At 42.6% G+C, this 25006-nt stretch overlaps 2 protein-coding genes across 2 annotated transcripts in view; one reads left to right on the top strand and one right to left on the bottom strand.

Annotated features, from left to right (window-relative positions):
* Window positions 1–13368, top strand: part of PDZD8 (PDZ domain containing 8) — a 58783-nt gene extending 45415 nt beyond the window's left edge. Inside the window, exons 5-6 of the mRNA XM_042457035.1 lie at window positions 3430–3592; window positions 7014–13368. Coding sequence (XP_042312969.1) covers window positions 3430–3592; window positions 7014–9334 — 2484 coding nt within the window. The 3' untranslated portion in view covers window positions 9335–13368. The remainder of the gene's footprint in view (window positions 1–3429; window positions 3593–7013) is intronic.
* Window positions 13369–14509: 1141 nt separating this feature from the next.
* SLC18A2 (solute carrier family 18 member A2) overlaps window positions 14510–25006 on the bottom strand; it is a 54733-nt gene continuing 44236 nt past the window's right edge. The window contains exons 15-16 of the mRNA XM_042457037.1: window positions 17133–17266; window positions 14510–15758 (exon numbers count right to left, since the gene is read on the bottom strand). Coding sequence (XP_042312971.1) covers window positions 15648–15758; window positions 17133–17266 — 245 coding nt within the window. The 3' untranslated portion in view covers window positions 14510–15647. The remainder of the gene's footprint in view (window positions 15759–17132; window positions 17267–25006) is intronic.

Consider the following 25006-nt stretch of genomic DNA (forward strand, 5'->3'; position numbering starts at 1 on the left):
TATTTCAGCTATACCATTGTAGATGGGGCTGAAAAAATGAGGATTTATATAACTCCTAAATAAATACTAAATAAAACCTTTAGATTGTTTTTGAAAGTGTACAGTCAGCCTTACGTATTGGCAGGATAGCCATCCATGAATTGGAGCATCTGTGGATGGCTCTGACCTATTTTTGTCAATGGCAGCATGTGCCAGTGCAGTCACGCACACATCGTGTGTCCATTGACAATAATGGGATTTGAGGTCCCACGGTTTATAGTATCTACAGGGAGTGAGTGGGTCTGGAATTGAACCCTTGTCAATACAGAAGCCAATGTACCATATTTGGGTTTTCATAGTTAACACAGCTGTTTAAAAGAATTAAAACATTGCCTGCCCCACCGGATAGAATGAAAAGAAGCTGAGGCAAGTTTAGTGTTGCTGTGTGTTTGTGAAAGGTGCAATAAGAATTTGGAATAAACTGAAAAAGAAGTTACATCTGCAAATGGCACGCTAGGCTTTTATTTGTATATACCCGTTTGTGGGTAGAGGTAGGACCTAACTGAGGAAAGTATCACTTAGGAAGACTGATGCAGATTGTAGAAGAGGGAGATAGGTATTTTAAGACATTCTGGCAAAAGCAAGTATGAAATGTTTCCCTTGTTTCTGGGGTTGGGATTTTTTTCTCATTAGATATTAGGTTTGAGATAAATGTAAGAAAAGGAGAAAAAGGACGGGAAAAAAGGTTTGAACAAATCATACCTAAAAACAGGAATATATTGTTAAAGATAATATCAGTTCTTGATTGACACTGTGAAGAACCTTTGTGTGAAATGGAGCTTTGATTTGGGTAGGAAATTCACAGATAAAATTAATATCTGGAGTACAGTAATGATATTATCACCATATTTTAATAATACTGAAAATGGCACCTCAAATCCATAAAGTTTAAAGCAAATCTATGCAAATATATCAGTTTACTGTTATAGTTGTGTTAATGAGAAGGTGATGTAATTCACTTAGAGTGAATGTATCTACCTGTTCAGAATTTCTGAATTTGGTTTCTAACTAAAATTGTGGGGGGGGGGAATGGTGGTAGTGGTGATCCTGTGGTTATAGTAATGACAACAATTTCTTCTATTTATTTATATTCTGCTTTCCCCCCAAAATTGGAATACAAAGCAAATTAAAGGAACAATACAGTTAACAACATGCAATTATGACTAATTTATAACTGAAACGTCAAGAAGACACTGTGGGGTAAATCCAGTTGTTAGTCTTAGCTGGAGCAGATCTGTTAAATTAGAGCAAAAAACAAATAATAAAACATAAATAAATTAGATGCTGAATGGCAAGTCAACACTTAGGTCCTATTAATTTGAAGGGCAACTTGGTGATTGGCTGAAGTATAAATAACAATAATAACAACAAAATATTTCATTTCCCAGAATACACATGGGAAAAAAACCTCCTTCTGCTGTAGACAGTTTACTTCTGCACAGGGAAGTGGGAGGAATGTTTAATACCATCAGTTGTTGTTGTTGCTGTCGTTCTGTGCCTTCCACTTGTTGCCTACTTATGTTGACCCTAAGGTGAATCCATCACAGGATTTTCTTGGCAAGATTTGTTCAGAGAGGAATCTGCCTTTGCTTTTTTCTGAGGTGACTTGCCCAAAGTTGCCCAGAGATTAGTTTCTTGTGGGTTTTTCAGGCTATGTGGCCATGTTCTAGAAGATTTTCTTCCTGACGTTTTGCCTGCATCTGTGGCTGGCATCTTCAGAAGCTGGCATCTTTCTCTGAAGATGCCAGCCACAGAAAACCCACAAAAAACTATGGATGCTGGCCATGAAAGCCTTGGACTTGCCCAGAGAGTTTCCATGCCTGAGTGGGGATTCTAACCCTGTTCTCCAGATCATAGCCCAACACTCAAACCAATACACCACACTGGCCCTCAGTGTTCTCCTCCACCTGTAAAACTTTGAGTGTTCAGTGTACTTCAAGCTAAATCTGAAAAAAAAATGTGAAAGGTGTGTGTGTTTCTAAAAGTCATTTCCAATTTATGGTGACTAAGGCAAAACTGTCATGGCCTCTTCTTGGCAAGATTTGTTCCAAAGGGGCAAATTTGTTCCAAAGGGACAAGACTTTGCCTTCTTCTGAGACTGAGAGTGTGTTACTTGTCCAAGGTTACCTAGTGGGTTCACATGGCTGAATGGGAATTCGAACCCTGGTCTCCAGAGTCATAGGCGGGTTACACACCGCCATTTAGTACGTAATGAATACGTACTAGGGTTAGGAAGGGGCGGTGCTTCCGCACCCCCTAACCCTAGTACGTATTCTATACGTACAATATGGCAGCGGCCGTTCCACACGGCAGCCGCCATATTTACGTATCGAATGCTGTGCGTCCACAAGTGTCGCGGCGTGTATGACGTCGCGAATCCACCCCTGGCGCCTCGCGACGTCATAGAGGCGCCGCTTAAAGAAGCTCCATTTTGGAGCTTCTTTTTTGGTCCGTGCGGGAGCCGCGCGGTGTGGCTGCTGTGGCTCCCGCACGGAGCAAACGGCGGCGGCGGCAGACCGCCTCAAAGCGGCGGTCTGTAACCCGCCATAGTTAAATGCTTGAACCACTACAGCATACTGCTTCTTCTGTGAAAGGAGACAAGCCAGTTTCCCAGGTAATCCCAGTGTCTTATAAATTGATCTTTCCCTTCCAGAATTATTTTATTTTTTAATAAAGTGAAGGGAGAACCTGTATGCATGTAACTCTTTAAAATGAGATGGGACACAGCTTGTAATAAATACTCCTTCTCTTAAAATCATTTTGTTCTCATACACAATTTTTTAAAATTAAAAGTGATGTGTCCAGTTCCAGCATTTCAAACCATCTTTTTTAAACTGATCTTTTTATCTTTTCTTTTGCTGTAAGATGGCTTGGTTAAATACATGAGCAACATACTGTTCTGTAAAGCTGGAGAGTGCTATAATACAGTGCTACTTAAAGGGATGCTACTTAAAGAAACAGCTTTAGCCAATGGGCACAAATATGGTACTAGTTCCTGGCACATTGACCCCCCCTCCCACCAGTCCCCAGTATCAGAAAGCTGAAGAAGCACTCCTATAGTTCACATAAATTGTTTTGAGTCATGGTTTTACTTCATCACAAAATATTAATGATAAAGCAGTAACATTATGCATTAAATATTTGTCCTTGTCAGAGAGCAGATTATATGATCTCATATTTTTCTAAAAATAAGATGTTAAACATAGTTCTCAATCCAACTGCAGATCCAAACTAAGGTAGATCCCTTGAATCATGATTTGTATGTCAGCTTACTATTAAGCAATTGATTCAATGGATCTACTCAATTGAATTTAAGCCAGTGTATTGTTTAATTATACAGTATAGTGTTAATACCTTGAAGGTCATTGTTTACATTTATCATCTCCTTAGGTAGAACTAATAAAAGGAAATTCACCAAGTGTTGGACTTGCTCTCCGTCAAGTACAAGCTAAGGAAGGGGAATCGGGCCATGTAGTTGTGGAGACTGTCACACCAAACTCAGCTGCTGCAGTTGCTGATCTTCAGCGGGGGGATAGGCTTATTGCTATTGGCGGTAAGTAACATAACTACTTGTATACACATTAGACCTGTGTGAAGGCAACAAAAAAGAATTTTCCTTCAACATGGCTGCACAAAAAATTCACATTTTCATTGAGCTATTCATTTTAATCCAAAAAGCTCTTTCTAAGTTAGTCACTGCAAATTCAAATTGCTTCAGTGTATATATGAATTTGAGGCATTTATACTTTCTAGAACAGGACCTCATGTGTCATTGTTGCCCTTTCTCTCCATTTGGAGAGAGCTGTTGAGAATTCTCTGCTATAGATGAAGGAACCATTTCAGTTCTCCCATGTCTATGTTCTTTGTAACTTCTCTGTGAAGAAATTTATGAATTTCTCCCCTCCGAAACCAGGTGATCAAAATCCTTAGCCATCTCTAGCAGTCAAATTAAATAGATAAAACTATTTGCAGCATGGAACACCATTCTGTACATGCCATTTACCTGTTAAATATAAAGAGTATGTCAATAATAGAAATTACAATTCTACTTCAGCATCACAAACATATTCAACACCCAGACTTTTAAGAACCCAGTAGTCTAAGAGTGAATGGTCAAGACTATCAGTTTTGTTTCCTTGCACATTTAAGGTTGTTGTTGTTTTTTTAAGTCAAGTTCTTTTTGGATATGAAGAAATGTGTAAGTCTTTGGTATGTTTTTGGGGGGGATGGGACAAAATTTTCATCAGTCTCTCCTCAACCTACTTTTCATCATTTTGCTAAGTGTCACCTGCTAATTTTGCTGCCTCATTTCATAATCTGGATTGGGCAACATTTGGGGGCCAGTTGTTGGCCCTGTAGCCTCATGGTGGGCTGCCTGGATTCATTTCAGCTGACCCAGAAGTGAAATTAATTCAATATCTTTCTCAGCCAATTTCTGACTATGTGGGGGATGAGGTATTTAGGGGCTCAAGGGAGTTAAGTAAACCAAACTTGGGGTTGATTTCCAAAGAGACTCAGGAGCTTTTAGGAGGCACAAAAATGGTTGCAGCTACATGCAGTCCATGGGTCTCCCCACTTTACAGTAGTCATGAATATATTACTTTCCAATCTATTTGTAAGCCAGTTAAATCAATAATTGTCAACAGCATCTAGACCAAATGGCATGTTAATTTTTGTCTTATTGATAAAAATTGTCTTATCACTTTTATTTGACTTAATAGTTGAAGCTGTTGTCATCTCTCTGTAGCCACAGATTCTTTATCCTCAAATTTAATAATCCAAAAAATATTCAAAGACAAATAAATAAATACATAAATACAAATTCAAATAAGCAAACCTTGTTTTTGCTATTTTGTTTAAGGGACATCATTTTATTATGTCATTGTATTTAATGGGACTTGAGCATCCACAAATTTTGGTATCCATGGGGATCCTGGAACCCAACCCCAGCAGATACCAAGCACTCACTGATTTCTGTAGTGAAGACTAATAAATTATCTTGAGTGTCAAAAACTATTTTAAACTTTTTAAAAATGCAGAGCTTTATTATGTCTAGAAATTTTTCCTGAATGTTCATTTTGCCTGTTCAACATGAAACCAATGTAAACCTCTCTTTCTTAATAAGATCACCCTCAATGTGTTACATTTGTTGCCAGCCCCAGTACTAAAATACTGATTTGAGCCTTGTATATCCATCATTTTGTGTTTCTTTATTGAGACTATATCAACTGATGACTTTTGTTAAAACAAAAGACTTTCAGAAGGCAGGACACTTGGTCATTGCTGATGCCTCCATTAATTTGCAGCTCCACATAACCCCCCACCCAAAGCTCTCCCTGGGTTTAGGGTACCCTTCAGAAACACACAGAATATGGTACAGAACATCCCCACTGCCTTTCTCTTTGAAATCAACTTAAAAGTTGCTCTTTAAGCTTTTGATGCTAAGTCCAAGCAGTCTGGTTTCATTGTCTTCACCCAAAGAGCATTTCTCTCTCACACACATAGATATATAAACATATACATACATGTACACATATCCTGCCTATATGTAAAAATAAGGAACCAACATGGTGGTTTGAGTGTTGGGCTATGACTCTGGAGAACAAGGTTTGAATCCTCATTCAACCATGGAAATCCACTGAGTGACCCTTTGCAAGTCACACACTCTCAGCCTCAGAGAGATAAGGGAGGGGGAGCAAGGCTGAGGCAAAGGAAGAAAAGCAGCAGAAGAAGCAGTAACCACAACCGTGTTGCAGCAGTTGAGTGAAGGGAGCGGATTGGCCAGTAGGAGGCAGAGAGGCTGATGGGATTGGAGGAGGCATGCATGAGTGCACATGTATAGGATGAGAAGAACTGGGACAGTATTTCCCCACCCTCCCACCCAGCTAGTACAAGGCTAGTAAGTGTAGTCAAGCTAGCTGCTATATCATCAGGGAATGTGAAGTGGGGAAGGAGAGAGGAAAATATCACCTCTGAGTCCAAGGTAAGGGTGTGTCTGTGTGAGAGAGGGATTCCCTTCTCTTCTGGGGAAGGTTTGACCTTTTTCTTTGGGTCCTCACTTATTTGACAGGTTATGAACGAGAGCACATTGTGGTTCCTTTTGATGATTTCTTATTTTTGACAGTGCTCTGGTCCCTAACCTGTTGAATAAGTAGGGACTTCCTGTATTATATATATTCTTACATCACATTTCTGCCAGAAGGAGATATTTTGAATGCCAATGCAGAAGTATCACTTAGGAGTCCATGAATAAGTTTTTTCCAACCCAAGCTTTTCTGCACTTATATATAACGCATGTGCTTTTGTGTTGTTATCATGCATGTTCATGCATATCAGTGAGACGTGACTTTTATTAACATATTCTTCTCTATAAACTGTTGGAATGACAATTATGAAATTGGTCTTAAATCAATTGAATAATAAAAATAACAAAATAACACACGACACAGCACCAAAGGAATGCTTTAAAGCTGTGGCAATGCAGGACCTACTTTTTGCACATGCTTTTTGTGCCATGGAAAGGCCAGATTGAGGCCGTGGTGTGCAGTTGCTGTGGTCCCAATCAGGCGCAGCTGAAAGCAGCCACAGGCAGTCCCTTAGGGGCAGTCTGCACAGCCCCATACATAGATGTTGTAAGCCCAAGATATTGTTATGTTTGACAGCAGAGATCATGTGCTTGGATTGGTCGGGAACTGAATTGAATTGAAGCTCTCCCAACCTGTATTGAGATGTGTCTGGGTTCCAACAGGTAATTACTACTATCAATTCTGACCATCAATTTTGTTCTGTATTTTACATTCAGTTGCATATTCTGTGATGGAAACTTCCTCAAATACAACAGTTAGTCTCAAGTGTTGGAAACAGTATACATAACTTTGAGAGTATGTGTGGCATCCTGAATGTGTTTGTTGTTACCTTCAGTAATGTTCTTTCATTATTGTTGACTCTTGGTTTGTTTTTTGTTTTTTTAACAGGAGTTAGAATTACATCAACAGTACAAGTGCTAAAGCTCATCAGACAAGCTGGTGAGAGAGTCGTAGTATATTATGAGAGACCCGTTGGAATACAAGATAGTCTTGGACAGATGGATGAGTCAGTGTTTCCAGATGATGTCACCTTAACGGAAGCTGAGATCAAAGAAATTGATATGGAATTTGAGGACTTGGCCAATGAACTAAAGTCAAGTGAATTTAGAGAAGATATTTCAACAAGCCCCAAGCATACATCAGTGTCACTTGCTGCTAAACCGCCTGGAACTATATCACCAATATTAAATCGCAAATATTTAGGAAGTCATCAGTCATCTGCAAGGGCACTTTTCAAAGAGGCAGCCAAGCAAGTAGTACTCAGAAATGCTGAAAATCTCGATTCAGCTCAGCAAACAAACAAACTGACACAGGCAAATTCAAATAAGCCTCCTGTACCACCCAGGCCACAGCTTAAAATTACACCACTTCCTAATGACATTCAGAATAAATCAGAATCTAGTGACTCATCTTCAGAAAAACTAGACAGGCTGGCATCTCCTCCAAATAATGGAGATAGAAATTCAGAAAAGTTAATAAAAAATAGTGATGTAGGAGAAGAATCTGTAGGCTCTAAACCAATTACAAACAAGCCTGAAATGGTAAAGGAACCTCCAGAATCCTCACAGAATTCAAAAGTAGGTACAAACAAACCTATATCAAACAAAGTAGAGACAATAAAAGAATCTTCAGATGTTTTACAGAGTTCTAAAGCATCTATAAACAAATTAGGTACAAGTAGATTAGAAATAACAAGGGCGCCATCAGAGTCTTCACAATGTGCACAGAGTTCTAGGTCAACTATAGTGAACCATCATTCATGGGAATCGCCAGAAATCCTGTATCGCAATCGATTAGGTAAATGGGCAAGAACAAAAACCTCTTCTTTCATATTTGAAGTAGAGAAAGAACATAAATACCTAAATGTTGCTATTTGGTGTAGAGACCCTTTCAAGCTAGGGGGACTTCTCTGTTTAGGATATGAAAGTATAAAACTTGAAGAAATAGCTTTAGATTGTATAGCCACATCCTCCATGGAATTCATCAGACAATTTAGATTAAAGCCTCCTGCACCAAAAGCTGCAGTAAGTAGAACTGCATTGCGTACTTTGATCTCCCACAAAGGTTTCAATGAAGATTTTTGTTATGGTGATATCACTATACATTTTAAATACTTAAAAGAGGGTGAACCAGAAGATTCAAGTTTTTTGATGGAAAAGGAAAAAGAATATATTTCAGAAGTCTCAGCAACTCCTATTTTTCCAAAAGAGGACCCTTATTTTGGACAAATTATTTACACTGAAAACAAACATAATTTCCAAGACACACAGTTTCAGAATCCAACTTGGTGTGACTACTGCAAAAAGAAAGTTTGGACAAAAGCAGCATCACAGTGTGTAGTTTGTGCATATGTTTGCCACAAAAAATGTCAAGAAAAATGCCTAACCGATGCCCCAAATTGTTTAGGAGCTACTAGAAGGCTTGAGCGTGCCCTACATTCTTTTAAATTAGAAAGCCAGGAATCTCAGAGCACAACAGCAACTCGTGTTGATTCAGAATTGAAATCTGCAAACAAAACAACTGGTTTAACAAGACACATAATCAACACTAGCACCCGCTTATTAAATCTTCGTCAGGTTCCTAAAGTTCGTGTCAGTGATCAAGGGTCTGATGCAGTGGAACCTTCACCAAAGCACACACCACATCCTTCTGATAATGAAGGTAGTGACACAGAAATTGGTGGTCCAAGTAGCCCTTCAAAGACTGCATCTGGCACATCGATAAAGTTAGCAAGGAAGGAAGGAGGACTTGATGACAGTGTCTTTATTGCTGTTAAAGAGATAGGCCGAGATCTTTACAGAAGTTTGCCTACAGATGAAAGAATCCAGAAATTAGAGGTTATGTTGGAAAAACTGCAAAATGAAATAGATCAGGAATTGGAAAACAATAATTCTCTAATTAGGGAAAAGAAAGAAACAACAGATGCAAGGAAAAAAATGGTCTTGTCTGCTGCATTGGCTAAATCAGGAGAACGACTTCAAGCCCTAACACTCCTTATGATTCATTATAAAGCAGGCATTGAAGATATTGAAGCTTTGGAAAATACCACTTTAGACCTGGAATCTAGAAAAGAAGATAAAGACGAAGAAGACATCTTAATGGAAGAAATGGATAATGAAGATGATAATGCTCTAGTTATGGCACCCGTACTTGAAACTCTCCTAAAAGAAGAAGAAAGACTTGAAGCAGCTGAGGAATCAGTTGACTGATATTGCACATTTGGCCTTGAGAAGACGAACTGGGAGAATACTTTGCACTTAATCAAAACCACATCAGAAACATCAAAATGTAATTAAACACTGGTATAATGTATACAGCTGCTCCTCCAATTTATTTTTAAGAAAACTGTAAGAATATGGTTAGAATTCTATTTCCAGGTATTTATTTACGAAGACACTGGTCCAGAGTGTGTTTAAAAATATTTGGGGGATTTATACTGGAAGATTATTTTTAATTTATTTTGGCTTTTTCTAAAGTTTCATGTTAATATGATGGTTTTCTTTTTGTTCCTTTTCATTACTAATTGTATATTTCTTCCGAGTTTTATTTTATACTTAAATTAACACCATCTTAGCAGCCATAGCAGGACCAGGTTCTGGAAATTTTGATTGTCCCGTTATTTAGCTCTTCAATATAGTTTGAGAGCAGAGAAGTGTGGGCTTCAGATGGTTTCTGGGGTTTGTTTTTGCCAATTATGCATCATAGCCAATAGTGTGGCTTTATTTTCAATAATTTTAGTAAAGCTTTTTATTACATATCAAAATTCTTGCTTTCCATATTTTTTTCATTCATAGATATTGAAATGTTTATTATGTTTGAATACATTTTTCTCCTTTGGACTTAGTTGAATTTTCAGCTGAGAGGAATATCTAAAACATATTTAATTTAAACTCTTATATGTCCCCTGATAAATCCTCATCTTTCTTTTTCCTGAAAAACCATGGGCATTAAATTTTGCCTAAACAAAGTTGTACCAGTGTTCCACAACAGTTTACTGGGGATGTGCCAGCAAGATTATCTCAATGTAACAATTGAGCTTTCTAGCTTTATAGAACATATCACTCTGTAATGTAATCCTGCTTAACTACCTGTTAGAGAGGTTGAATTGTAGCCTTTTCTGTTTAAGCATTGATTTTGCCACAGAAACTACAACTGCAGAATTTTAATGCTTAGGTGGATAAAATTTAAATAAAATTTCTCAAATGGTTTACTTTCCACTGGTTGTAATGCCATCATGCATATTAAAACAGCAGTCAGATGCTCAACATTGTAATATAGCATGTAGGTTTTTCCACTGGATTTTGAATCCCACAGGAACTACAGCAAACTTTGTCAGCTCTTTCTGAAAAGCCCCAACTAATCTCTGATGTGAGAGATGTTATTTTGGGGTCTCAAATCTATGTCTTAAAGCTTACTAGTCCGTATTCATATGTTCATGTTCATCATTCTGGGCACTGTGCTATGAAAATACCTTTGTAGAAATTAAAGCTAGCATATCTAAATCATCTTTAATTTGACTGACAAACAACATTGCATATTAATGTAACAATGTGCTTTGCTATAATCATTGTAGTAGATACTCTCCCACATTTTTAGCTTAATAATCTGCTCTCTTTTTTAAAGAAAGCAAATATAACCAAATAAATAATTATTGAAGTGAAAATATGGTCCAAACTTCAAAAAGTATATTTATACACCTTTTCTTTAAAAAAAATGCTTCATCATCTAAATATTTTATAAACTGACCCCTGAAAGAATTCATCAGTTTGTTTTTGTGAATTCTGTCTCTTTTCCCCCCAATTTATTTACCAGTAAGGATGTTCTAGCGATAATTCTGTTTGTATTTAGCTCGTGTCCAGATACTCCCATTCAACATTTCCTAATGAGAAACAACTGCAAAAATAATGAAGACATTAGATTTCTGAAATAACTACTAACTGTTCTATCAGTTAATGAAATGGGCATATAAAGTTGAGTATCAGTACTCTTCTCTGATGATTGTATAATATAAATTAAATGTAGTGCAATATTCTAAATGTTGCGTGAGAATGGTGGCAAATTAATTGTATGGTAGCAACAAGGACAAACAGACATAATTATAGTAAACACTGATCTTGAGAAGCAAGCTGTATTAATACATTCCTATTATATTCTTTGCTTCTGTGCTTTACCACACATAGAAAATAAAAATACCACTGAAAGCAAGAATATCTTCATGTAGTGGTATGTAACTACTTGACACTTGCACATATTTATGGAAATCTGCCTGAGATGATTGTCAGATATGATTTTATCATGAGAACAAGCTTTAATAAAACTTTTTTAAAATAAATTCTCAGCTTCTCTGTTACAAGCTGTTAGTCTCTGTAGGATATTTCCATTATGTATCTGAAGGAATGATCTTATCTCATACAAGCAAAGATATATTGACATGTTTTGAAGTCATGGCTTTGTGGAAGTTCTGTAGCGGAGGTGTAAGAGAACATGCTTTGCCTGAAAATTGTCCTTGGTACATCCCCTGACATTTTCAGATAAAGGTAGGAAAGATATATGTTTAAAATCATGAAGACTCCTACCAAGTCATGTACAGTACTAACCTACATGTACCAACTGTATAGGATGGCATGTGTGTGTGCCTCTAAATAGGTAAATCTGTTAAGGAGCTTCAACATACTGCAGAATATTTAAGGTATGTTCGGTGTTTCGTCTGTTTTTGTGGGGCATCACAACCATCCACTATGTACTGAGGCCAAGAACACTATGCTCTTTGGTTATTCTTTGGTAGAATGGGCACAGAGGAGAAGCTGACTTTCAAGGACTATTGGCCATCATTCTTAATCTCATTATTGAGCACTCTGAGAAACTATTTGAAAACCAAAGATCTTAAGAATGACTCTTAGTTAGTACAAGTAAATGTTACTACTTTTGTTTTTTGTGGGTTTTTCGGGTTATGTGGCCATGTTCTAGCTGTCAGAATCTACCTTCATGCAGGGATTCAGGGTGTATTCTGCCATAAGGATTGTAGAGGTTAGGGAGATGATTAGGGATAGTTCTAGACACGAGGGAGGTTGCAGAAGGGAGGCCAGTGAGCAAGCTCTCACACACATATATATAGAGTTACATAGGTAGATAGAGATATAGATATGTAAACACATATATAGTATATAGAGAGATAGTGATATAGATAGGTCGATAGACATGATGGGGATTAGACCAACAACACTTGCATTTAATTATCTCAGGGAAAGGCATTCTGGGAAGGAGTTGCGGCCACCATGGGATATGCTGCGGATGATCACGTATCAGGAACTGTCAGCTGAGAGCAGCAAGCAATTGGGGCCATTCAGGCAGTTTTATGATGGAGTGATGGTTAACAGACACCCTCTATTCCGGCATCCATAGATTTTTCAGGACAGAGGAGCTTAGGAACCAAATGGCGCTGTCGCTAGGGCAGCTTTGATGTAGAATTCCTTTCTCTGGGATGAAGGGAGGAAAGGGGGGTTGGCTATTTGGGCAGAACAGGAGGAAAGGGGAGGGGGTCTGGGGTTTTAAAATGTGGTTTCTATTGGGAGTCCTTCAGATTTAGCAAAAACGTGATCCAGCGTATTTCTACTTTCCTTATAATAAATTTTTGTTTTTTACAATAGTTGTTGTTAAGGTCTGGTTAGAATATGCAATTCTCACACTAGCAGAGTTGGCCACATAACCCGAAAAACCCACAAAAAATATGGATGCCAGCCATGAAAGCCTTCGACTTTACATTACTACTTTTGTTTCATCAGTAATGTTTCAAGAATGTATTTTAGTTAGCAGACTTCTTATAAAAACTGGCTAATGCAAGTTCTTGTTAGGGCTTTGTATCAGATCCCAATTTCCTACAAGCAGGTCTGAATTCTTATTTGAAGATGCATGCATTCTCTAGTGCACTGATGGAGATAATGCACGGTATGTGTCCCCTGGCCCCCTTAAAATAATGATAATTCTCCAAAATACCAGAAAATGTAGTATATTTCTGAACTTCTGTCCCCAAGAACTTCTGGCTTCTCTCCCTAGCTCCTCCAAAAAAGGCCAAAAACTTCCATTTAACATTTTTGGTCAACGTCGCCTCTGGAGTTCCTAGAGTATACGAGTAAAAAAACCTAATTTTGAAGGAAAAAACACCAATATTTATGCTGTGTTAGTATGAACAATGTGTAACATAGTGCCTATTTTCATTTTATAAGAAATAAAATCCTTAAATATATAAGAACTTCATATTTAATATTTATGTTCACTTTTAGAATAAATTCCATCTCACCCACTTGTACTAGCACTTTTTAAAAGAAGAAATTGTTTCTAATTACATTTTCTGAAATTAGGATTTTGTAACACAATCCAATTTAAAATTAGTTTTTAAACAAATGACATCATTATGGTACTTGTCTCACTTTAAAATCTTTATATACCAAAACAGTGTAGTCTGCATTTACTGTTTGACTTCATTATTGCTATCTGTATTGGGACAGAAATATTTGAAATTAGTGATTTCTGATCCTTAGTGTTAGATTCCTTCCAAAGCACTTTGATATTACATAAAATCCTGCAGACACAGTGTGTGTGGGACCAAAACAGATGCTGGATCAGGGCCACAGCAGCTTTGGAAAAGTTTTGCATTGGGGAAACCAGAACATCAGTGACAATGTGTTGAATTCGACAATCAGGTTTAGGAAATTCAGCTCAGAAAATGAAATACAAAATCATTGAAGTCCTATACCAAGGTGTGTGGCTTTTCCTCTTATGCCAGTGCCATTGAAATGAATGAGACAATAGAATGGGCTGTAGTATATTGGCTAATTGATTAGTTCAAGGACTACATGCAGGCCTTGCATTGATGCCAGTGTATAAAGCAGATGTGGGGAACTTAGGCCTCGTAGGACTGTTCAACAGCTGGAGGATGTCTCCACATCCAGTTAATAGTAAAGGGTACATTAAATGTTTGGAAGTTAAGTACAGTAATCGCAGTACGTAGACAAATAAATCATATTCTACTACTGTGGTAACTAGATTTAGAAGGGTGCCACAACAACCAAATAAATTTCTTATGCAAAATCTGTGGAACAAAATACAGTAGTTATTTCCTTACTACATGTTCCAGGAGCTATGGGAATGGAAGTGTTGACATGGCTCTTAAATCTGGGAAGGGGGAGAATGAGCCAAACAGAGACTTCTTTTTAATCTCATATGACCAAACATCATATATGAACATATACGAACTTTAGCACTGTCATATTGAGAGGTGTCACAGCAACAAAGCAAAGAGATTTTAAATTGAAGTCTTTTTTTTTTTTGTTGTTGTTAGTACAATGTAAGAGTCTACCAACTGCTGCATGAACTATGGCAAAATGTCAGATTGTTATCTTTTATTTCCCCCCAATAAATAATAACATTCAAGTGAGCATTTCTCTGCATAATTATCAACATAACAATAACAGTGCATGTACAACATTTTAATACTTATACCAAAAGATATATACACTTTGCAAAACTATGTAAACAGGTGGTCTGCTTTAAAACACAACTCATCTGCTGATAAATGAAAGAAGGCACAGATCATGTTTTACAAACAAGATGTACACAACACCAGATAAACATTTGATATTTATACATGGCCAAGTACTCTTAGGATTGCTATTTCTACAACTAAGGGTATTATCCATCCTCCCATGGGAGAACAATGCCCTAGGGCTCAATGGATTTCAACACTGACCATTATTTGACAGGGCACATTGGAAGATAACTTCCTCCCATAAAGCAATCTACTCAGTCTTTTTTTCCAGAACCCAATCTAGAGGAATATTGTCTAAACTGTGGTTCTTGGAAGTGGGCTAATTCACTGTTATTTATGTTCAAGAGCCGACCAGAAGCCATGAAAAAGCTGCCTTTAGTTGCTCTGTGCCTATAGATAATGGACATTTTATGAAGAAAAACAAATCTTTTCAAATGTCTTCACAAATACTACATTCTGTTGACAGGAAAGTTTTTCTATGAACGATAGAAAACTAACTGCATGATTTGAAAAGTAAGGTGAGTGTGCATTGAAATGTGTCATTTTAAACAAAGAATTTAACTTAGGGCAAAGTGTATATTCATTTCTTAATTATCATTGCTAGCTTGAGGCACTCATTTTGCTGATGAATCAAATGATGAAATAATAAGGGAAGTATTTGTGAATGAACATTTTAAAGGCATAGAATTTGGATTTACACATTTGCACAAATTTATTCAAAAATATAGTGCATAATATTAAATACATAAATAACTTTTAACACTGTAAGAACTATAAAAACTTACTTTATTCCTTTTGTAAGGCAGTGGGTAATCTGCTTCTTAATCATGAGCAACAAGTAAATATACCTTTGGTTTATTTTTTAATTTTTTTTACCATTTCACCATTGAAAAAGTACAGTACAACTAAAAATTTTGATGAGATGTTTCACAGGAAAAACTTGTATACATCAAACTACTTGATAAGGGTTGTGTACATTATTCATCACTTTCTGATTCTTCTTCATCATCCCCTAACGGATGTGCCTGGATATTGTTCTGTGTATACATTTTGGGTTTAATGTGAGAGTTATGGTCCATAAGTATTGCCTATAAAAGAACACAGCTCTGTGTTAGTTTATCTGTATCAGTCATTTTACTGGTATCTGAAACAGAAGATTTTTCTGAGATTCAGGCCAGGATCAAAGAATTTAATTGAAACAAGAATTACTGGGACTGCCTTAAGGCCTCACACTGTGCTACCACTGTCTTTTGGTTAAACCTTAGGGATGATTTCATTATAACTTGAGGCCAAAACATGCTGGATTGGGGTTGCAGCAACCACATGCTGCAGCCCCAATCCGGCTTTTTCCAGCACAAAAAGAAGCAGCAAAATGCTGCTCCTTTTTGCACTGGAAAAGGGTGGCTTTTTGGCACTCCTACAGCGTGTGTTGCTGGAGCGCCGCAATGCTTCCAGGGGTCTGGGCGGGTGGTGTGACAAAGGCTTGGGATGGCGTCAGGGCAGGCGGCACTAAACACTACGCCCCCAAGGTGGCATATTGCGCTGGTCTGTTTTGCCCCTTAGTTACCTAGTCTCAAACACCTTTCGACACCAGCAGTTATGTCTGTATGGAGTGAAGTCCCAGTCCTGACCTGTCACTTCAGTCCATGGCAAGTCCACACATTATCAGAGAAAATCAATACGACCCAAATTAAATGTGCCCCAAATATGATACAATTATAATAGCTGGTTTCAAAAATCAATCCAACACAAATCCCAAATTATTATTGGGGTCTTGTTTCAAAACACTGAATGCAGATAATCACCTAAATTCAATGGTTACTCTCAACAAGAGGAGATCCACAGAGTCAAGGGGATCTTCATAAGTCAAGGTTTAAGTAAACTGCATTGATTAGGATTATGCTAGTTTGAACTAACATTGAATTTGGGCCAATAAAGTTAATGAAAAAAAATAGAAGAGAATTCACCTACACACTAATTTATTACAATGCCCTGAAAAGGGCTTGAGTGAAATGCCTAAGGCCTTATCTGTTCTTGTTAGGAAGCCCTGGTGGTGCAGTGGTTAAATGCTGGTATTGCAGCCCCAACGTTGTAGGTTGATTCAACATTGCATCCTTTTGTAGGTTGGTAAAATGAGTTCCCAGCTTGTTGGAAGCAATTGGTTAACACATTGTAAACCACTTAGAGAGTGTTTAGTTCACTATGAAGCAGTATAGAAATAATGCCATTATCACTGCTGCTATTCTTGTTTTGCCCAACTTTATAACTTGGGATGAGAGGTTTGCGGTATCTAGGGTGAAAAATATGTCTCTCATTTTAAGCATGTAGTAATACTGTAAATCTGTTAAAAGACTATATATCGTTCATGTTATTTCTTTTAGCACAGGAAATTCAGAAATGGAAGTGGAAAACAGATTAGTACTCTGTATCAAATGCAGATAAGGAAAAGCATTTGTGCTCACCATTTTTTCTTCCTTGGCAGGTGGACTGCGCAGAAACAAGCACAGAGGAGCAAACAGGATGTCAACAATTCCTATGATGGTCATAAGCCATGGAAACCCAATTGCCTTAGCAATGGCACCACCAGCAGATGGACCTTTGTAAAAAAACAAATTGTTTCTTAAATGTCTGGGGCATACCCACACACGTGAAAAATAAAACCTGGTGTAAAACAGCATGTGAACAGAATATATGCTTGAAAATGTGTATAGACACAAATTACTTTTAAAACATACCATTTGAAGTCAAGAGAGCATTTTCATGAAACTTCTATGTCAGAAAACTTGAATGGCAGGAGCTTTTGTGTAAATACAGAAAGTGCTGCCGAGGAAGGGAGGAACTCAAACATTTATTACTTCTTCTTCGTGGTCTCTGCGAATCATACAAATGGGTTTCACTGCGCCTGCGCAGTGCTGCTCAGAACCTACTGGAATCACTGGGCAAAGTTTACTTTGCAACATATAGAAACTTTTGGCGGTAACTCCGCCCACCCGTTATAAGGCCCCTGCCTTCCCGCTCTTTTCCCCAGTTCCTTTTTTCCGCCGCGCTAGCTGCTTCTAGGAACTTTCGCTCGCTCTTGCTTGTTACGGAATCACTTTCACTAGACCTTGGACTGTTTTTGACCACTCTCTTTCTCCCGCCCCGGTAACTTCGGACTTCTTCGGCTTGTTTTTTTACTTCGCTTTTGACTCTCCCTCGGATTTGACGACTCGGAAGGATGCCTGCGCCCTTCAAGAAATGTGATGTCTGCGGGGGCAAGGTGCCCGTCCAGGACCCTCACTCCTCCTGCCTGTTTTGCCTGGGAAGGGACCATGATGCCAGAGCCTGCCACCTCTGTAAGTCTCTGTCCTCCCAAGCCAGGAAGAACCGGGAGTCCCGGCTGACTTCGGCTATTGCCCTGGGGAAGGTCCGGGAGGTCCGTCCCCGCTCGTCATCGCTCCCTCCGGCTGCTCCGCCTGCGTCTTCTTCACGGGCCAGCGCTTCAAGTGTGGTCTCTGTCCCGGCCGGGACACGGTCTCCGACCACCTCCGATGTGACCCGTGGTCCCCCGAGACCCAGTGTCACCGACGAACCCTCCAAGCGCCCCCAGAAAACCTCAGGGACTGAGGGTTTTGAGCCCAGGGAGAGATCCGGGAGGAAGCCATCCCCAGAGGGCTCGCGCTCGAGAGAGCGTCAGGAGACGGAGGTCCGGACCGCCTCGCTACCGTCCTCCAAGGCGTCGTCGAAGGCATCTCGACACACTCCCAGGTTGCCCGAGACGGCGGCATCTTCCTCGGGTAAGGCGGCACCATCAGAGAGGGCTAAGCCAGCCAAGACCCACTCCAAGGGACCCACTGTCCTGCATGACTTGCCGGACAATCCCTTCTTCCCGCCTGAAGACCTGGCGGTGACTCCGACGTCTTCCAAGAAGAGGCGTCATACCGAGGTGACCGATGCAGCTCCGCCCAAAAAGTCCAAGACCAAGTCCAAGACCAAGGATCACACCGGGTCGGAGCGTCCAGCCAAGTCAGCGGAGCGTGCTTCACGCAAGCAACGCTCCCCCTCCAAGGAGACCTTGGAGATGACCCTCTCGCGCCCGGAGACGGCTGTCTCAGTGCATGCAACCACAGTGCTGACCACACCGCTCCCGCCGGCTCAAGATCTGGCCGCCGTCAGTGAACCAACTTCTCCCCAGAGGGAGCCATCTCTGCTCTCTGTCCACTCGGATGAGGAGGAGGCTGTCCCGGTTTCTGACACCGACAAGCCGCGGGGGCTGGACACGGACATGTTCTTTGACACCGAAACTCACAGATACTACATGTCGGTCCCCAAAGAGAAGGCCTTCAGGGAATTCACCAGGCTTAACTTGCGCCCGGCGATTCCCCAGGGAGACAAACCATCATCCTCCCATGCTGTGGCCTCGTCTTCGGTACCTCGTCGCCCGCCTTCCGAGCCACCGACTCCGCAAATCCCGGCTCGCACTCCATCCCGAGCCAAGGTGACTGACATTCCCCTGACGTCTGACTCCAATTCGGACCAGGATCCCTTGCCTCCATCGCGGGAACCTTCAGACGGAGAGGAAGACCCATCCGACCTGCCCTCGCCACAGGAGATGCATCACCCGGGCTCCTCATCACCTACTGATGATGTTCGCTCCTTCAGCGAGCACATCATCAAGATGTGCCGGACTCTTGACATCGAGCTTTCCCCGCCTGAGGAGGAGGCCCGCGTTCCGGTAGAACGCCGGGTCCTCGGTCGTGTCCCCACTCCACCCTGCATCCCAATGTGGCCTTTGTTGCAGTCCATTGTGCAGAGGTCATGGGATGCCCCGACTTCGCTCGCCGTGTCCTCCAGGAAGGTCGAAACGCTATACCGGATCTCCCCACCGGGCTGTCCGTGGTTGACCGACCATCCCAAGCCGAACTCGGCCATTGTGGAGGGGGCACAGCAGACCTTCGTGCTGAAGCAAGCGACGTCCCCGGCAGAATGAGAGGCCAAAAAGATCGATGGCCTGGCTAAGAAGGCCTACTCTTCGGCCGCCCTCACCGTGAAGGCTATAAATTATAATGCCTGTATGGGGACATATATCCAGGCCTTGATGGAGGGGATTTCGCCCATCATCCCTGACGTCCCTGATGAGGTCCAACGTCGCTTGGTGGAGATCCGCGATGAGGCCCACTCGATAGGGAGTTGGATCATCACCGCCTCCAGGAACGTCGCCGACTGCGCGGGACGAGGCATGGCAGCATCACTAGCTCTGCGCCGGCATGCCTGGTTGAGGGGATTGGACCTCAACGCCAACGTTAAATCGGCCATTGAGGACATGCCACTGGACGGTACCGGCCTTTTCCACGCCGACACTGATGAGCGTCTGAACCGCAAGTTCAGAATGAAAGCTGCGGCTAAGAAGCACGGGATGTCGTCCACCCCCATCTCGCCCTTCAGAAGGAGGCACCGTCCTTGGCCGCCGCAAGGTCAGTCCCAGGGCTCCTTTTCTCAAGACCGACAGCCTCAGCAGCAGGGCTCGCAGAGGCGCCGTTACCCCTCGCAGTCTTCCTCCTCCTCTGGCCATCGTAATTTCCCGCCTCGGTACCGCATGTCCCGCCGGCAGGACACCGACCAGCGGAAGAAGAGAGCCTGAAGGGACGCAGCGCACTTCGTTTCCCCTTCGCCCTTATTCTTTTTGGACACCCTGAGGCCTTTTGTTAACATCTGGGCCTCGATAACATCGGACTCGTGGGTCCTTAACATCGTCCGCAGGGGATATGCCCTCGAGTTGCTAGACCTCCCTCCAACCGGAGCGTTTATGTCCACTCTCCCCTCGGACACCCTTCTCGACGAAGTGCGCACTCTACTGGAAAAAGGGGCAATCTCCCCTTTACCGCCCGAGCAATGCTCTAGGGCTTTTTTCTCCAGGTACTTCACGGTACCGAAGGCGGATGGGGGAATCAGGCCCATCCTGGACTTGAGACAATTAAATCTATTCCTTGAATACCGTCACTTTCGAATGGTAACCTTGGCCTCCATTCTGCCTCTGCTCCATCAGGGCCTGTGGTTTGCATCCGTCGACCTGAAGGATGCCTACTTCCACATCGGGATCCGGGAGTCTCATCGAAGATTCCTCGCCTTCGCTGTGGGCTCCGTCGCATACCACTACAACGTCCTCCCCTTCAGCCTTGCCACAGCACCGAGAGTCTTCACGAAGTGCATGGCACCGGTGGTGGCCTACCTTCATCAGAAGGGGTTCATGGTCTTTCCGTACCTGGACGACTGGTTGTTCGCTGCCGATTCCCAGAGAGAACTGCAGGAGGCACTCTCATTCGCCTTACGCCTTTTGGACTCCCTCGGTCTGGTCATCAACCGAGAGAAGTCCCACTTCACACCTTCCAGGCAGGTCAAGTTCATCGGGGCCATCCTCGACTCCGAAACATGCTCCGCCTTTCTCCCTCCAGACCGTTTCCAGGCGCTGACGACTTCGATCGGGCCTTGCATCTCTCACAGAAGGGTTAGGGCCAGGGATGTCCAAGTCGCCCTCGGCCACATGGCATCAACGACTTTCGTCACACCATGGTCAAGACTCCGCCTTCGACCTCTTCAGTCCTGGTTCCTCTTGGCCTTCTCCCCGATGACAGACCCTCCGTCCAAATGGCTCACGGTACCGAGACCTGTAGCCGCTTCGCTCAGATGGTGGTTAGACGACCACAACGTGTGCATCGGAATGCCCTTTCATCTGCCTCAGCCCCAGCTGACCCTGACAACGGATGCATCCCTGGAGGGATGGGGCGCTCACCTGCTCGACCTGGTCGTCAAGGACAGGTGGTCTGCCCAAGACAAGCTCCTCCACATCAACGCTCTGGAAATGTTGGCGGTGGAGAAAGCACTGAGGGCATTCGAATCCATGGTCACAGACAAGGTGGTCCTCCTGAGAACGGACAACACCACCGTGATGTACTACATCAACAAACAAGGAGGCACCAAGTCAAAGACCCTACTCAACCTCACTCTCCGCATCTGGGACTGGTGCATCCAGAGGCGTGTCCTCCTCCAGGCGATTCATCTTCCCGGAGAGGACAACGAGCTGGCAGATCGCCTGAGCAGATCCCCTTCGGTGTGCCACGAGTGGAGGCTCCATCCCGAGACAGTCAGCGACCTCTTCGACCGGTGGGGAAATCCCCGGATCGACCTCTTTGCAACCAGATGGAACAGCCACTGTCCCCAGTTCTGCTCCAGGAAGCGAATGGACGGATCCCTCGGAGACGCGTTTGCTTTCCTCTGGACGGGGGAGCTCCTCTACGCCTTCCCTTCGTTCCCTCTCATCATCAGGGTGGTGTCCAAGATGACAACGGACCGGTCGCATGCGATCCTGATCACCCCGTGGTGGCCGAGACAACCCTGGTTCGCCTCTCTTCTCCACCTCTCCAGGAAGTGCTTCCTTCGCCTCGATCCTCGCCCAGACCTGCTGTCGATCCAGGACGGACAGATTCTCCACCCGGACATCGAGAACCTACCGCTGGTGGCCTGGAGGATACGGCCCTAAACCGCACTGCCGGAGGCAGTGAGGACAGTGATCCTGGCAGCGAGGACACTCTTCCCCCAGCGGTCTACGCCCTAAAATGGAAGAAATTTGGCCTCTTCCTTGATCGGAAGGGCTTGTCTCCTGCTCAGGTGTCCACTCCAGTGGTGCTGGAGTTTTTGATGGCGCTTCTGGATGAGGGGTTGTCCCTCGCATCCATTAAGTGCTATTTGTCTGCCATTTGAGCTAAGTATCAATTCGGGGGGAGGGTTTCTTTTTTCAAGGATCCTTTGGTGAAAGGGTTCCTTAAAGGATGTGCCAACCTATACCCTCCAGTGTCGGTACCAGCGCCGGCTTGGAGCTTGGAGGCAGTGCTGTCTGCACTCCAATCCAAGCCCTTCGAACTGATGGCCACGGCGGACTTGAGACTTTTGACTTGGAAAACCGCGTTTCTTGTGGCCATCACCTCTGCCCGCCGTGCGGGCGAACTTTGTGCCTTACGGAGGGACCAGCCCTTCCTGAGGTTCCATAAGGACAAGGTGGTCCTCCGGACAGACATTACCTTCCTGCCTAAGGTTGTCTCCGCTTTCCACATGTGCCAGGACATTGTGTTGCCGACCCTCGCTTCCAATCCAACTTCGGATGCGGAGCGGAGCCTGCACTCTCTTGATGTCAGGAGAGCGTTGGCTTTTTACCTGGACAGAACTGCTGCCTCCAGTCGGTCCGAGAGACTTTTCCAGTGTTACTCGGAACCGAAGAAGGGGTTGCCTGTGTCTGCGCAGAGGTTCTCCAAATGGGCGGCCGGTACCATCCACCTCTGCTATGAACTCTTAGGCAAACCTCTCCCCAGCAGGGTTCGGTCCCATTCTACGAGGTCAATGTCAGCGTCCTCCGCATTCCTCTCGGGGATTCCTTTGGAGGATGTCTGTAAGGCTGCTGTCTGGTCCCAACCTCTGACTTTTATCAAACATTATAGGTTGGACACCAGAGCCATTCGAGACGCAGCTTTCGGGAGGGCTGTGTTGGTTTCAGGGCTGCATTGATTGCATCACTGATGGTTGTGTTTCAGCATTTATGTAAATAATGCCTTCTTGTTTTCATTCTGTGAATGTCGGTTTGCACTATTTCATTGAGATAGGTCTTGCACGACCTTATCTTCCCTTCTCAGGTTTAGCAATGTTGTTGCTATGTTTGGTTTGTGCAAAAACAAAAGACTGACTCCTTTATGGTTCAAGGTGTTTATTATTGTAATAAATATTAAAAGAACTGGCAAATGTAATATCGGAGCCATTGGCAATCATATTTGAAAACTCCTGCAAAACAGGAGAGATCCCAGCAGACTGGCAGAGGGCAAACGTTGTCCCCATCTTCAAAAAGGGGAAAAAAGAGGATCCCAACAATTATCGTCCAGTTAGTCTGACATCAGTACTAGGAAAGATTCTGGTGCAGATCATTAAACAGAGAGTCTGTGAACATCTAGAAGGCAATGCCATAATCACAAAAAGTCAACATGGGTTTCAGAGAAACAAGTCATGCCAGACAAACCTAATCTCTTTCTTTGATAAAATTACCAGCTTGGTAGATGAAGGGAATGCTGTGGATATAGTATATCTTGATTTCAGTAAGGCCTTTGACAAGGTTCCCCATGACATTCTTGCAAACAAGCTTGTAAAATGTGGGCTAGACAAAGGAACTGTTACATGGATCTGTAATTCGTTGACCGGCCGAACCCAAAGGGTGCTCAACAATGGCTCCTTTTCATCCTGGAGAGAAGTGACCAGTGGGGTCCCACAGGGCTCTGTCCTGGGCCCAGTGCTATTCAACATCTTTATCAATGACCTGGATGACAGAATTGGGAGCATACTTATCAAATTTGCAGATGACACCAAATTAGCGGGAATAGCTAATACCCCAGAGGACAGGATCAAGATTCAAAATGACCTGAATAGACTAGAAAGTTGGGCCAAAGCTAACAAAATGAAATTCAACACGGAGAAATGTAAGGTATTGCACTTAGGGCGGAAAAATAAAATGCACAGATATAGGATGGGTGACACCTGGCTGAATGAAACTACGTGTGAAAGGGATCTAGGAGTCCAAGTAGACCACAAGTTGAACATGAGTGAACAGTGTGATGCGGCAGCTAAAAAGGCCAATGCTATTTTAGGCTGCATCAATAGAAGTATAGTGTCTAGATCAAGAGAAGTAATAGTGCCACTGTATTCTGCTCTGGTCAGGCCCCACCTAGAATACTGTGTCCAGTTCTGGGCACCACAATTCAGAAAGGACATTGAGAAACTGGAGCGTGTCCAAAGGAGGGTGACAAAAATGGTGAAGGGTCTGGAAACCATGCCCTATGAGGAACGACTGAGGGAGCTGGGGATGTTTAGCCTGGAGAAAAGAAGGTTAAGAGGCGATATGATAGCCCTATTTAAATATTTGAAAGGATGTCATGTTGAAGAGGGAGCAAGCTTGTTTTCTGCTGCTCTAGAAAACAGGACCCGGAACAATGGATGCAAGCTACAGGAAAAGAGATTCCACCTGAACATTAGGAGGAACGTCCTGACAGTAAGGGCTGTTCGACAGTGGAATGCACTTCCTCGGAAGGTGATAGAGTCTCCTTCCTTGGAGGTCTTTAAACAGAGGCTGGATGGCCATCTGTCAGGGATGCTTTGATTTGGATTTCCTGCATGGCAGGGGGTTGGACTGGATGGCCCTAGTGGTCTCTTCTAACGCTACGATTCTATGATTCTATGAAATATACCTTTGGTTTACCATAGCTTTGGTCTCAGGACACTCCCTCCGCCGCATACCTAAGCTTGTCAGTCTAAACCCATTTGTATG

The sequence above is a fragment of the Sceloporus undulatus genome, chromosome 3 (genome assembly GCF_019175285.1).
Source record: "Sceloporus undulatus isolate JIND9_A2432 ecotype Alabama chromosome 3, SceUnd_v1.1, whole genome shotgun sequence".
Classification (NCBI taxonomy): domain Eukaryota; kingdom Metazoa; phylum Chordata; class Lepidosauria; order Squamata; family Phrynosomatidae; genus Sceloporus; species Sceloporus undulatus.